Below are 14,499 nucleotides of genomic sequence, written 5' to 3'. Positions count from 1 at the left end.
CTTCAGTTTTGTTTTGTTTTTTTGCATGACTAGTTCATTCAAATGACAGAATACTTATTTAGTTTGTTGGTAATTATATCTTATCTCTGCAAAGGGAAGAAAAACATTACTAAATGTTCTGATAGCATTTTCTGGTCCATGAGTTCATTAACCCTTTCAGGCCTTTAAAGGCAATGAAGCAAAACACCTAGATCAGAGCTGAGCTCCTGGACAGTCTGAGGTTCAACCTGGCAGCATTGAATGGACCGAAACATAAAGTCCTAGAGGTGTTCTAGAAGATTTAGGTTAGGTAAGTGTGAGGGCCAGTCAATGATATCAATTCCTTCATCCTCCAGGAACTGTCTGCATACTTTTGCCACATGAGGCCGGGCATTGTTGTGCATCAGGAGGAACCCAGGGCCCACTGCACAAACACAGGGCCTAACAATGGGTCCAATGGGTATCCTGTTGTCTAGGTTGAGCCTGTTGAGGTCATGGATATGCCTCCACAGACCATCACTGACCCACCAGCAAACCGGTTATGCTGAACAATGCTACAGGCAGCATAACATTCTCCATGACTTCTCCAAGCTCTTTCATGTCTGTCACATGTGCTCAGGGTGAACCTGCTCTCATCTGTAAAAAGCACTAGGTGTGCCAATTTAGGTATTCTGTGGCAAATGCTAATCAGACTCCTCTGTGCCAGCAGTGAGCAAAGGGCCCACTAGATGATGTCTGGCCTTCAGATGTCTGTTTCTGATTGTCTGGTCAGAGACATCAACACCAGCGGCCTACTGGAGGTCAATTTGTAGCTCTGGCAGTTCTCTTCCCTCCTTAAACAAAGGAGCAGATATTGCTCCTGCTGAAGGAATAACGATCTCGTGCAGTTCTCATAGAGTAGCCTCCTGTCTCCTGGACTGTCCTCCATGCTCGTATGACTTTACTGGCAGACACAGTCTGTATGTCTGTATATGTAGAACATTACATCTGTTATGACATTCGTATGCTGGATGACAGTCACTTTGGTTCACTTAATTTTTTTTCCCAATTCAAGGTGAAAGATCTGAATTTGAGCCTGAAAGAAATGAAGTGAAGCAGACAAACACACACCCGGAAAGGCTACACAGGAGCCATTTTTTCATCTTTGACTATTATTTCCAACTGTTTCCAGTTGTGACTACAGTAATCAAACAGCTAAAGGGCCCCACCACTTGGCCAACAGTGGTCACTGCAATTACAAGGCAAAGACATTCAAAACTGTTCTCAGAAATGGTGATTTGGTGGCCCCCAGTGGATTCACATTGCTATTACAAATCTGTATTCTTAAAACGCATCAATCATAGAACAGAAGCAGCAGGATTTAACAAACATTATTTAATAAATGATTTTGCAATACAAAACATCTGTGCAAAAATATTCCGACAAAATACAAAGCCAAGGCATCTCTTGATCAATATGCATGTAAACCTGTTATGGGTACACTGATATTGAAATATACATTTACTTTTGTTTCTTCTTACCAATAAAAGACAAAAAAAGGCACTATAATGAATTTTTGCCAAATACAAAAATACCTAAACTTGATTAAGATTCACAGTCTTGTGTACAAGTGGTTTGTGCACTGCTATATTAGTACATAGACTACATAAAAAAGATGACTGTAGCCACAATGATGGCACCCATTGGTTGAAACCTTCACTTGAGCATTTTCACTTTTATTATTTTATTCTATTAGACTCTGTACACTCATACGGTAGCCATGCCTTATACTACTCTCTGCCTTATTAACAATTTTGCTGTCAGTGACAGCATCCTTAACAAAATGAGAAATGTCCTGTATTAAATAAGACTTCACTGATGTCAAAAATCAAGTGAGAAGTGCACTGGACTGGAGGAGTCGCCCCCTGTTGGCCATCAGTGCAGACTGCGTTTGCCTTGCTTTTTTAACCTCTTAAGCCCCAACGCCCCCTGATACGGGGGCAAAAGGCAGGAGATCAGTTAGGCTTGGGGCTTAAGAGGTTAAATCTGGAAGCAAAGTCCATCTTATATATACAGTCTATGTTAGTATTCGTACATCATTTACATTGCTGGGGCTCATGGGTAAAGATGCTTAGGTAGCTCACTCTGCTTTAGAAAAATAGAATCACAAAAACACACAGAGAGGAAAGGCATTTGAAAAATACACCCTCAAATGATTTCAAATAGCATGGAAGCAAGAGCACACCCTTCAAGTTGCTAATAACAGCCAACCAGCTTCACTACTGACCTCTACTCACTTGAATGCCATTACCTCGAGGAAAACTAAAGAGCAGTAGGATTTATAAAGACAACTGAATTTGATTTTGATGCCATTTTTGCAGCTGCTTTTTCTTGTTGCTACATTTCACATGTGTCCACTTACTTTACAACTCAGAAATGCACTTGAGGCAAAAAAAAAAAGGATCCTCACTGTACTTTATTCTCTGCATGTCCTCAGTAAAAACAACCTGGATGCGTTATTGCTGTAGTTAAAACATGCACTCAGGAACATTCGCACGATGTCACCCATAGATTGTTGACTTGACACATTACTGCTGGATTTCTGACTTTTTTTTTTGAGGGAATGAAAGAAGCTTCATATTTGGCCTCTCATAAACCATCATGGATGGCTGAGGCATAGTTTGTGCGGCTGCGAAACTGAGTCTCACCAAACACACACTTCGTCATCCTTCACTGGGAAACAGACAAAACGGTCAGAATTTTTTTTCAGGTTGTACTTTTTCTGTTAAAAGCTGCACGTGCTGAGCTACTTGTCAGAATCCTGTACATGTTAATACAGTCGCCACTTGGTGTGTTAAAAACAAGTTGCAATAATATCGCAGCACACCTAATTTGCAGTATCCTTATTTAGATGCAACATTCTTCTGTCTATGTACATGGCTGAGATCTCACAAAGCACCTAACTACTATAAGCATTATGCATTTTAACCCTTTTACTTTTATTATTCTTCCATGTTTTGCTTCTTTTGCTTTTTTCTTTTTTTTTTTGCACAATACAGACATATAAATACAAAGAAGGGAACAGAACAGGACGAGGTATCCAAATTAAATTTTGACTTTTTTTGCCCCATCTCCAAAATGAAATCCGAAAAAACATAAAAGACTGTATCCAATCAATTATGTGGCAAATGAAGTGTTTGCCCTGAGAACTGTGTGGGTTAGCTGTGGAAGGAAGCAAGTGCTTTGTGATGTCTTTTGTTCATCTGCAGGGGGCCCTCTTGCCAGCTCTGAAGTCAGATGCGATGTCTCCCGGAGAAATAAAACTGGGGGGGGGGAGGGATGATGAAAGAAATGATACTTAAAGGGAGGCCGATCAGACAAACTTCCAGCTTCACTGTGTCCGGTGTTCTTGTTGCAGATGTCTCAGATAGCGTGATGAAGTTGGAAAATTAAAAAAACAACAAACAAAAACAAAACACACATTCAGCTGTCATTCTCAAAGGGACTTCTTAGCGCCTGCATTAGTACTTTCATAGCTGTTGGCAGCATGGGTATTATGCATGCTAACATAAATGTGACTGATTAGTTTATGAGGGCCAAGGAGGCATCATTTATTGGAGCAGGCCACTGTTGATTGTTTTTATAAAGTTACTCGCCGTTTCCATTCGCACTCCCTTGGATATTTGATTTTTTGTGTTGACAAGCAAGCCAATGAACTAGTTTAGAAAAAAAGGCACCTGAAAGTCATCACATGAATATCCATGTCTGCCTGACATCCTATAGGAAAAAAGTCCATCGAGTGGGAATTGTTTAGTTGTTTTTTTTTGTCTGATTGGAACACAAACCGTTGAATAAGGCCACGGGAAGAATGTTTTCACCTTTAAAGTGTTTTACTTAATAAAAAGTTCATTTGAATATATATCTTTGTATTTCATTCATTCATTCAGGACCTATGTACTGTATTTACACAGAGGTTAAAATAACATTTTCAAACCATGATAGTAAGTACGACTCCTTTAAACAGTAAGGCATGACAGCTGCTTATATAGCCTGCTTAGTGTTTCTTGGATACCCAGATGTGTGGCACGCTCCATCTCTGTTGGGTCTCGGTAAGACCAGAGAAGAACTGTGACGCTGTGCCACTGGCTGAAGCGCTAAACGTCTCATATCTGGGATCTAAGCTCAAAGAGGTTGAATATTTACAGGTCTGCAGTGATGACTGAGTCATTGTACATCAGCACATCAGAGTCAGGGGTAAGCAGTGCTGATGTCTGAGACACGTGGTCCACCATCCCCTTCTGGGAGATTTGTCCGTACACCTGAGCCGACCCTCCGCCGCTCCCCGGCATGATGCAGTGGGACAGCAGCGGCGTGTTGGCGTCATGGTTGGAGCCCGTGGTGGAGGGCACGCCGCTGACGTGACCCGTGCTGGTGGAGCCGCTAGCGCTGCTGGGGGAGCGGCTTTTGGGAGGGGGCAGGTGGTGCTGGATTACCCTAGTAGGCGGAGCTGGGGGTGCAAAGTGAGCTGGGAATGCTGCGTATCCTGGCGGGATTGGGTATCCATTGACTGGGATAAAGCGCTGGTGGGTTTGGGTCACGGCCATGGGCGTCCATGCTGGAACTGCACCCATCTGTCCCGGCGCGGGAATAGCCTGGGCTGGGTAGAGGTACCCCGCGGCGGCGGCAGCAGCGGCAGCATAGCGTGGGTTGCTAAGGTTGCTGACGGGGCTGGCGCTGAGCGAGGTGGTCTGAGTGGTGGCGTTGCCTCCTCCTCCAGAGGGCGTGCTGGAGCTGGCGTGGGACGACAACCCCTCCCAAGCTCGCAGGCGGGCGTGAAGATCCTTGAAGCGCGGCCGACGTGCTGGTCCTTCCTGCCAGCACTCGGTCATCAGACCATAAAACCTAAAAGCCAACAGAGTTATTTCAGTACCACAAACAGCAACAATCAGACTGCTTCTAAAACTCTATTTGAATTGAATACACTAAACTAACCCTAATACCAGAGTCCAATAAAGACACTTGCACATTTGGGTTTCACCATTAGCTGGATGCACTGTCTTCTTGTATACTTCTCATATTGCACCGGTAATTGCAACATACCTTGGTGGGCAGTCTTCGGGGCAGGGCAGCAGCTGCCTCTTTCTCACCATCTCCATCACTTCCTGGTTCGAGAAACCATAGTAGGGCTGTAGCCCGTAGCTGAAGACCTCCCACAGCACAACTCCAAACGACCAGATGTCCGAGTCTGTGGTGAACTTTCCCGAAGCGATGGCCTCAGGGGGCATCCAGCGGATGGGCAGCACAATTTTAGGCTGGAGGCAGTAGTAGTCTGAGGAGTAGATCTCTCTGGAGAGACCCAGGTCAGAAATCTTGACGTGGAGCTGCTCGCCTACCAAAATGTTCCGAGCTGCGAGGTCCTTGTGAACGTAGAAGTGGCTGGCCAAGTACTCCATCCCAGCAGCCACCTGGTTCACAATATTTAGAAGACGTTTGAAGGAGCAGTGAAAGGTAGACATTAAAACACTGATTTTAATTCAAAGTTTCTACATGAGCGATTGAGATCCGTACATCAACATTTCGTGTAAATGGTTCGTGTTTAAATGGAAGACACAACAGTACTCCTTCCACTACGCTTGTAGCCAACTACGAGGATGTTTTTAGATCCTACCTGTATGGCCATATGCAGAAAATCTCCATGATCCAGGCTGGATTTCACCGTGCCGTCTTCATCGCTGCTACAGCCGACGTCTGAGTGTGGCGAACGCATGATGAGGAACTCGTGGAGGTCACCTTGGGGCAGAAACTCAAACAGCATGCAGACCGGCTGCTCCTGGGTAACCACACCCACCAGGCACACCAAGTTGGGGTGCTGAAGCTCGGTCAGTACTGCGGCCTCCTTTGATGAAGTTGGATAAATAATGGTGAATTTCAAAGAAACAAACAAACAAAAAAAGGTGGCTGGCAGGTTGATTTCAACATTTACTGGAAAAGTGGATATTTACAAAAGATGTGGGAGTTTAAAGGAGAAACTGAGTCTGAAACTGTGTGGCTTTGAAAGGTGATTATAAGAAGATCACCCAAGCTGGTTTCACAACGGCTCATTGATCACTTTTGAAACTGAGTCGATGGCAGTACCACTTTAAAACTTGGGCACAGTTCAGGTCTGCCTCACTTTCTGTAAATGGAAAGTGAGGATTACGTCTTACACATGCCGACTGCCTCAATCCTCTGTCACATCTAAATTTATCTGGACAACCTTCCACCAAGTTACAGTTTATTTTGGGAGCTATTTCCAGAGAACTCATCTACAGTTGAGCGGTTCAGCCGTCTCCAATCTTTCACCGCGTCTACCTTCTATAGACATACAACAAGCCGTGCTTGAAATCTTGTGGGCCTAGACGCCTTTCCTCTAAGAAAACAGCCACATGTAGTTTTTAGCAATAGGATATTTTAGTACATTTCATTTTCCAACTCTACACAAAGACGACTGATGTGGCTTCATTATTGTATATATATATATTTTTTATGTCTGTTGTAAAAACGGTTAATTTAGAAACATTTCTTACTTGCTGGAAGTCAGCCCACTGCTGGGCATTGGAAATGTCTTTGAGGGTCTTTATGGCCACAAGCTGGGCCTGGTCCATGCCCGGCAGATACAGATGACCTTTGTAGATCTTCCCTAGAGTACATTCTCCGAGCTCCTCCATGAAACGGACAGCTGATAAGGGAAGCTCCTTGGCCTTGCTCTACAGAAAGAAGAAGGAGGAAAAAATGGTAAGGTGACATCAACAGGTTGAAAACACATTCAACAAAAATGAAATCATTACTTTCTTTGTCGGGTCAGCACCCTTTCATCACCGCTGTCCTTGTAGGGAAAAGAAAACATGATGTCGCTGCTTTCAATCTGATGTAGGCGAACTGCCTAATATAACACCAAATCCGTGTTTGAATTGTAGAAGAAAAATAAAACTATAGCTCAGAGCTGATAATTCACGCAATCAGACTCGGCCCATTACATCAGCCCCCTAATCGCCCCCTTCACGCCTCTGGAAAGCGATGTGGGAAAATTGCAAAATCTGGCAACATGTCGCAGCTTAAAAATGTCATCTGGCTGACAGGTTAAGCAAAATTTGGGAAGAAGAGGCAATTAATTCTCTTGCCAGTAAACCATAGAATCAGCTGCAACAATAGCAGAAAACAATGTAGCGCTCCCTGTGAGGGATGACTTTGCTTTTTCATTTTTTGGAACTCACTGAGGAGTGCTCTGACTGGAATGCTGGGTTACAGCACATCTAAATCCAACAGGAATGAGCTGGGCTGTGGGGTTAGGAGAGGGTCAGGCACGTTTTGGAATTCATTTAAAGTAAATTGCAGTCAATTAAATCCATTTCCTCATTAAGATAAAGAAAACTAATGATTCAAATGGAGAAAATGCGGTTCAGCAGTTTCCCACAAACACCACAGCAGATACACTGTGTAAATGCCATCTGTTAGAAATTTGTCACCTTAATAAGTATATTTAGTGTCAGATTTCTGTGTAAAATAGTTGAGAGGAAAGCAGATCACTTGTTTAAGAATTTGTGAGGATTGTTCATCAGATGCCCCCCACCTTACCATCTCTCAAAAAAACCCCGAAATCCAGGGAAAATGGCCTTCTTCAAAGGAAAGTTTATAAGAATTTATTTTTTATATTTTATGAATGATTATTTTTTAATTTTTAGGGGGCAAAGTCTGTGAGCTACACTTCTGAAAGTGTGAGCACAGACTTTCAAACTTCAGCTCAAGTTAATCCAGTTTGGATGTCCGATCTCTACCAGCAGCTTGGGAGGCCTGTAGAGGAGATGGGACCCACACTTTGTTTACAGCTTCACATGTGCAAAGCACGTAATAGACTTTAAAACGGAGCAAATCAGCTGAACACTTCACAGATAATAAAGCCTGATTATGGGCGAAAAACACATTTTCATCCATCTTCAGTGCCTTCAGTCTCAGGTATGATGCCATAACTTTTTTTGAGTCGGTATTTTCATTTCTCAGTATGAATTTTTTTTTTTTAACATAACTTCTTATTACAATGTGTATCTTTCCCCTGATTTTTTCTTCAGGCAAATCTGTGATGTCAGGTTTCTGAGGGATTTTTGGGAGGGAGACTGTGTGTGTCTTCTTTTTTTTTTATTTTGATCATTAAGATTAGTCTTCTTTGCAACCAGAGCATGACCACGGTTGATAATCATACCGACCAATCTCATTAGAACAGCAACAACAAATAAAGGTGGGGCTGTTGGGGACTGAATATTTTTTATATAAAGTCAATGGTGCCAAACTGCCACTCATATCTATGCTTGGGAAGAGATAAAAGGTGCAGAAAGGTTGGCAGAGATTTCCAGATTCCAGGAACTTTGAGATGAATAATGAAATTCCTCTGTGAGGACACATGCACTCACACACTCACACATGCACACTGTCTGTACGAGCTCTGAGGGGGGTGGTGAGTGTGTGTGTTGTGCATGATGTGAGACACAGATGTTTTTAGTTATGTTTTTTTTTCCCCGTCTTTCCTCCCCACACCCAAACCCTCAGATCGTCCTCACACCACCACAGATTTCTATGTGTGTGTCTAAATGGACTGTCATAGGCAGTAACCCTTGGGTGACCCCCTGCAAGCAAAGCCTGTTAGGTAGCAGCTTAATCCAAGACAAAGCTGCAGATAATGAAAACAGGAAAGAAAGACATTTGACTTAGTAAAACGTCTAAAAGTCGGAATATTTAGCCCATATAAAAAATTTTTTAAAAGACAGAAATCACACAGCTGCTCCCTTTTATTAAAAATTTCTTGTAGATCTGTAAAATTTAGCTACAAGGCTGAATGGACGCATGAGGGCGGGGCTTTGGTAATCTTTCAGCTGATGGTTATGCAGTCTGCTATATTTCAGAACCAAGTTGGCAACAAAGACCATTTAAAATCAACTGTATAATTCCATGACTGCATGGCTGTCACTCTCCTGTAAACGTAACTCTTTGCAGACACAAGGTCTTCATGTAAACAGCAAGGAGAGACTCCCTTTTTAGGTCAGTGAAACATTTATTCCAGTCTCCCTCCCAAAAATCCCTCAGAAACAAAATAAAGCAAAGATATTAATGGATTCTGACGCTTCTGTGACATCTGCGATTCTCTCCGCGGCTCTTCGCTGTAATACTATATGCCTTACCTTGAGCATCAGCTCAAGTTTGCCCAGCAATACATGCTGTCTAGATAAACCCCAACCCTCCGCCCTCAACCACCAAAATTATGTGGAAAAAAAGATGAGCTTACATGATATGACAGTGTGCAACCTTGAAAGCAACATGATACTCATGCTGATGTGAGCTGTGTGTTTTACTGGGAGACCATGATATACATTACAAAAAAGAAAAAAGCTGGTATTAGGTATTAGGATGGACAGAAGCATAGCAATGGAAAAAAAGATGGATTAAGTGAGAGGACCAAGGATAAGGAGAAGTGTAAGGGAAGGGTGTGGAAAAAGAGACAGTGAGAGAGAGAAATAAACAGGAGGGAGGTGGTGGGCTGCAGTTGAACATTCCTGAACCTGCTGAGCTCTGATGACAGATCTGATGCTTTGTCTGAGACAGGTCGTTTCCACACACACTCAAGCCAGTAACCCCGGCATGCCGTGACATATCCCTAATGACACACAGAGGGCTGTGCCAGTGTTTTGACTCCTTCTGCAGTCTGTTTGCATGTCAAACGACGGCCTCTTTACAGTCATTACACAACAGCGTGATGATGCACCTAGCGTCCACTTCAAAATCGTGAAGGTTACAGTGTTTAATTTTTGCGTTGATATTATATGTAAAAAGTGTTCTATATCTGCAGAAATAAACGGTAATCTGCAGGATTACCAGGAAGGCCCTCCGTCATTTATTCCCCACCCTGAGTGCCATCTGCTGTGACTGTAACGCTCCCTACCTTAGGCTTGTATGCAGTCGCGAGCATGGACATCTCAACGTTCTGGCCGCGGACGGGTTTGGGTTGGCGCGTCACGGGAGGCCTGGAGGACTTCTGGTTGTTGCGGCACACGCAGATGAAGAAGAAGAGCAACGCGATGGCTAAGGGGATTACCACGCTGGGAACCAGGATGTACAGGATCTCAATGCCAGACTCCTTATGGTCTACACAGATGGAACATCGAGAGGGGGGAATCATGTCATTTCACACGTCACACATGTGTCACAAAGGCAACATCGCAAACTACGATTTAAAACTAGCGTCTCACCACAGAGGGGTATGTCGCAGAGCTCCATTCTGACCCCCTCATCTAGTGTGAAGCACCAGGGGGCCTCGTGTTTGTTCCCTGGGTTGCGGCAGTACGAGTGTCCTCCGTTAAGCTCCGGGTAGCGCGCAGCCTGGTAGTTGTGGCTGTGAGGATACTGGGAGTTCCACGGCTGACACTGACGCCCTGACTTGGTTATGCTTACCGTCCCTCTGTAGTCTACCCCACTGTTGTTATAACATTTGTGATCTGGTGGAATATAACAGACAATGATGTTTTAGCAGCGTCAACACAGTAAATCATTACAATTGCCACATGAACATGTCTCACTCTTGTTAATAGGCTCTGTCATAGGGATCCCGATCCTCAGACAGTTGGCGGCCTCGGGGCTGTCGGAAGCAGCCAGGTCATCGCAGTTTGGCAGTTTCAGTCTCTTCAGTATTATCGGGTTGGAGCGGGCGATGATGTACTCGGTTTTACACAAGTCGTTCTCCAGGATCTCACATTCGTCCTTACAGAGGTCACGGGGTTTGTCGGACCCCGAGCTGCGGTCGCACGTCGGGAAGGCAAAGTGGCAGAGGGAAGGGATGGCGAACTGCGAGCAGCGGTCAGACAAATGGTTGGACGTTCCGATCATGGTGAAGGCCGCTGGGAACGAGAGAGGAAATAAAGAAGAAAAAAAGGATTCAATTTCAGTTGCTTGAAAGTTGCTAAATAACGAAGAATTAGGAGACTGAATAAAAACAGAGAATTTCATACTTTAAATGCACGACTCGCGCACAGCGATGCTGTTCACTTATTGCAAACGTGCATTGCTGCGGCTGTCATTATCACTACGGCGACTACGATGAAGAGGAGACGCGAATAAAAAGCGGCCAAGTGAACCTGACAACCATCCAAATGTTTCTCCAGCACATGTTGCTTGAATAAAAAGGAACATAAAGATCAGTAAGTGTGACATTAAATTCAAGATGCTGAATCTGGACTCTGCGGCTATATGATTTACAGTCCTACTGTTGGCCTGTTACGACTCTGTGGCGCCATAAATCTCAATTATCACTCGTCCTTGATGTTTCAGATCAGGCTCTGGATTCATGGCCTGCGTCATTCCCTGAACTGTTGCACGGATATAATCAATAATGACCTCTGAGGACAAACGCACGCATACGCATAAAACAAAAAGCACACACGCTGAGACACAGACGTGTAACAACACTGGAAACAGTGTGTCGGCCACATGTGATTCATACTGAGTGGTGAACTCCCTTTGAACTCTCTAAGTGACATTCTGCTTCCTTCCTGGAGCATATTAATTATGATAACCTTCTGAAAAATCTGAATTTGCACAAAGTTTTTATTGAATTACTACATCTTTTTTAATTTTTAGCAGCAAATTATGTCTCTAAAAGACATAATTAAGACATAATTTGCAAATTATGTCTCTAAAAGACATAATTTGCTCCCATTTAATTGAATCTACCAAAAATGCAGGTGCCATCTGCCGTCAAGAGCAAGGACAGAAGAAGAAGCGGCACTTCTTCCAATTTTTCAAACAAAGCATAAAGAAATGACTTTTGGCTCAAGACTTTTGCACAGTACTGTATGCCCTTTGGTCATTAATTGTGTTCAGTTTTCTTTCTTCAATCTGCAGGAACTAAATATTTAGTAACAGGGAATCATCTTCATCAAGTTAAGCCTGTACACACTAAGAAAAATCAGTGTATTTTAAATCAAACGTTTCTCATGAATGAATATGTATTTATGATGGATGTAAAAGTAAATTTAATCTATTCTCAAAACATTAATTAGATTTGTGATTTGTGTGCTCGAAGGAGGTTTAGCCCGCTCAAACTCACCTGTGATCTGGGTCTCAATCTCCCCCTGCATCTGCAGCGAGTCGACAAAAATGCTGCGGTTGCCGATAAAGCGGGCGCAGGCTATGCCTCTGTACGGCTGGCAGAATCCATCTTCAGGAAACCCGTTGCTGAGAGGTCAGAGAGGCGAGAAAGAGAGGGTGCTTTTAAAGTTCGTCTGAAAAACATGAATCAATTTCATCGACTCTTTTACAGGAAAACCACTAGAGGTCAGTCTACATTAGCATATCCCACAAGACCAACTAGTTCCACTTCTGTGGAGGGAAAGGCTGCTCCTTGCTGCCTTTGCTTGGCTACAGATCAGGCAAACTCAAAGGCAGATATCTAATACACATAAATGTCCTTATTCACAGCAAACTGCTTTAAGAATTAATATCTCACGTCAGACTTTATTTGTGCTGCGTCAGAGAGTCGTCACTCTGAGCCACAATTTACAACATATGAAAGGAGAAAGAGAGCAACCTTGTTTTTACAGCTATGCAACTCCACTCAGTGAGCTTCTTTTGGGGCATTTCTTTTAATTTCCTCGTTAATGTAACGATTCTTATCCCGCTTAACACAGTCATCACCATCCTCTCCCCTTTCTGTCTCACTCTCTGTGCTTTTTTATTCTTTCTCCATACACACATGCACACTAACACACACACACACACACACGCACACACACACACACAAAGCCCACGCTCACCGGCAGACCACTCGCTCAGTGTGAGATCACTTTGTCATGCGCTTTAAGTCGTACCATATGGGACGTTAAGACCAGGCACAACCGCAATATGTGGTATAGGCGAGTCCATGATGCCACTGCATATATGAAGTATATCCTCATTGTGCAGACCTGCTGCCTGAGTAATGGCGAACAGAAGCAGCTAGACTGTGACATTTTTAATATATTTAACTTAAAGTGCAGCCAATCACAACTAAGACGCAGGCCTCAGCTGTGATTGGCTGAACAATAACACCAATAGCCAAACATTTCGACTCTGATGGGTAAGGTGGCCCCGAGAGGTCGATCGGACCGCAACTTATGAAAACACCAGCAAATAGAAAAATGCTGAAAAAGCACACAAAATAAAACTGAACCCCAATAGAAATAGAAAAACGTTGCTAATAATCACAAAACAACACACAAGAGTTTTTGGGGAGACAATAATGTGATGGAAGAGTTTGCACAAATGACAAGCCAACAGTAGATGGCCAATAGCAAACTACCTACAGTATTATATGAAGTGTGCAATTAAAACAACAATATAACACATAACACTGATGAATCCTCAACTGCTTTTAATGACGCCTCAGTCCTCCGTATTTTTTGATTTCTGTCTGTTCTGTGGCTGGTCCATCACATTATTGTGTCCCCAGAAACATTTCTGGATTTTGTTTTTTCTACTTCTGTGTTTTATTCAACTTCCGTTGTGTTTTCTACGCTTTTGCTGCATTTTTCTATTTACTTAGTGTTTCCTTAACTTGCAGTCTGTTTGACCTTTCAGGGCCACCATATATGGGGGTTTAAAAAACACTATTGTGTAGCAGCCTAGTAAGAATTTAACTGCTTCTCTACTTCTTTTGCACATCATTCTTTTATTACAGGTTTACAGAAATGTCACTTTTGCTAATGAGAGTTGGATGGTTTACAAGAGATGGTACAAAGTGCGAAAAGCACTAATTTTACTCCACAAGCTGTAAAAATCGCACACACATTCCCCCATCCTGGTTTGGTGTGAGTGTGAGGTCAGTAGGTTACCTCTCTCTGTGGAGTGTTAAGTGACTGAAGGGCCAAGGTCAGTTAACCCCCTTTGCCTGTCTGTGCAGATCTTAAATGGGCTTTCCAGACATGGACACACACACTCACACACATGACTACCAGGGCAGCGGTCTGCATACTGCCGATTCCTCAGAGATAGGGTAACTTTACAACTTAATGCAGGTTTAAACAGATTTTATCCCCGGAATATGTAATTTCCTACTAAAATATGCAGTAATAATGACTTCATGTTGCGGTGGGCCTGCAGAGGGCTTAGCACCCCTTCAACAAGCCGCAAACGCACAAACTGATACTCCTTTGGATGTTTTTCACCCTTTTGGGGAAGAGCTGCCTGTGTTTAGGTGAAAGCAATAAAGGGAGTGTTTGGTAACTGTAAGCAGTAATAATTGAATAATTTGAGAGACTTACAATTGGTTAGGTTCCTGCCATTTTTGAACGCAATGAAGCGGAACATAAAAAAAGGTAGCTCTGGCATGAGAAAACATACACAAACGGGATAAAGAGCGAGGGCTGGAGTGTGTCCAGGCAGCCCAGAGGTTAGTTTGGTTGTGCGTCACAGAGAACGGTGGACACAAACATCCACACTAGCATGAAGCCACACACAGACAAGCAAATGACAAGGGAGAGGAGA

The 14,499-nt window shown here is 43.3% G+C and overlaps 1 protein-coding gene across 2 annotated transcripts in view; it reads right to left on the bottom strand.

The window, feature by feature from the left end:
- Nucleotides 1-1,376: 1,376 nt before the first annotated feature.
- ror1 (receptor tyrosine kinase-like orphan receptor 1) overlaps nt 1,377-14,499 on the bottom strand; it is a 128,211-nt gene continuing 115,088 nt past the window's right edge. For both annotated transcript variants that reach the window (XM_063460344.1, XM_063460345.1), the window contains 8 exons: nt 12,086-12,213; nt 10,560-10,877; nt 10,233-10,478; nt 9,926-10,128; nt 6,525-6,704; nt 5,627-5,854; nt 5,059-5,423; nt 1,377-4,860 (listed from right to left, as the gene is read on the bottom strand). In XM_063460344.1, the coding sequence (XP_063316414.1) occupies nt 4,158-4,860; nt 5,059-5,423; nt 5,627-5,854; nt 6,525-6,704; nt 9,926-10,128; nt 10,233-10,478; nt 10,560-10,877; nt 12,086-12,213 (2,371 nt within the window). In that variant the 3' untranslated portion in view covers nt 1,377-4,157. The remainder of the gene's footprint in view (nt 4,861-5,058; nt 5,424-5,626; nt 5,855-6,524; nt 6,705-9,925; nt 10,129-10,232; nt 10,479-10,559; nt 10,878-12,085; nt 12,214-14,499) is intronic.

Source organism: Pelmatolapia mariae, linkage group LG17 (assembly GCF_036321145.2).
Source record: "Pelmatolapia mariae isolate MD_Pm_ZW linkage group LG17, Pm_UMD_F_2, whole genome shotgun sequence".
NCBI classification, from domain to species: domain Eukaryota; kingdom Metazoa; phylum Chordata; class Actinopteri; order Cichliformes; family Cichlidae; genus Pelmatolapia; species Pelmatolapia mariae.
Note: the sequence above shows the minus strand (reverse complement) of the source record. Positions and strands in the feature narration are given on the sequence as shown.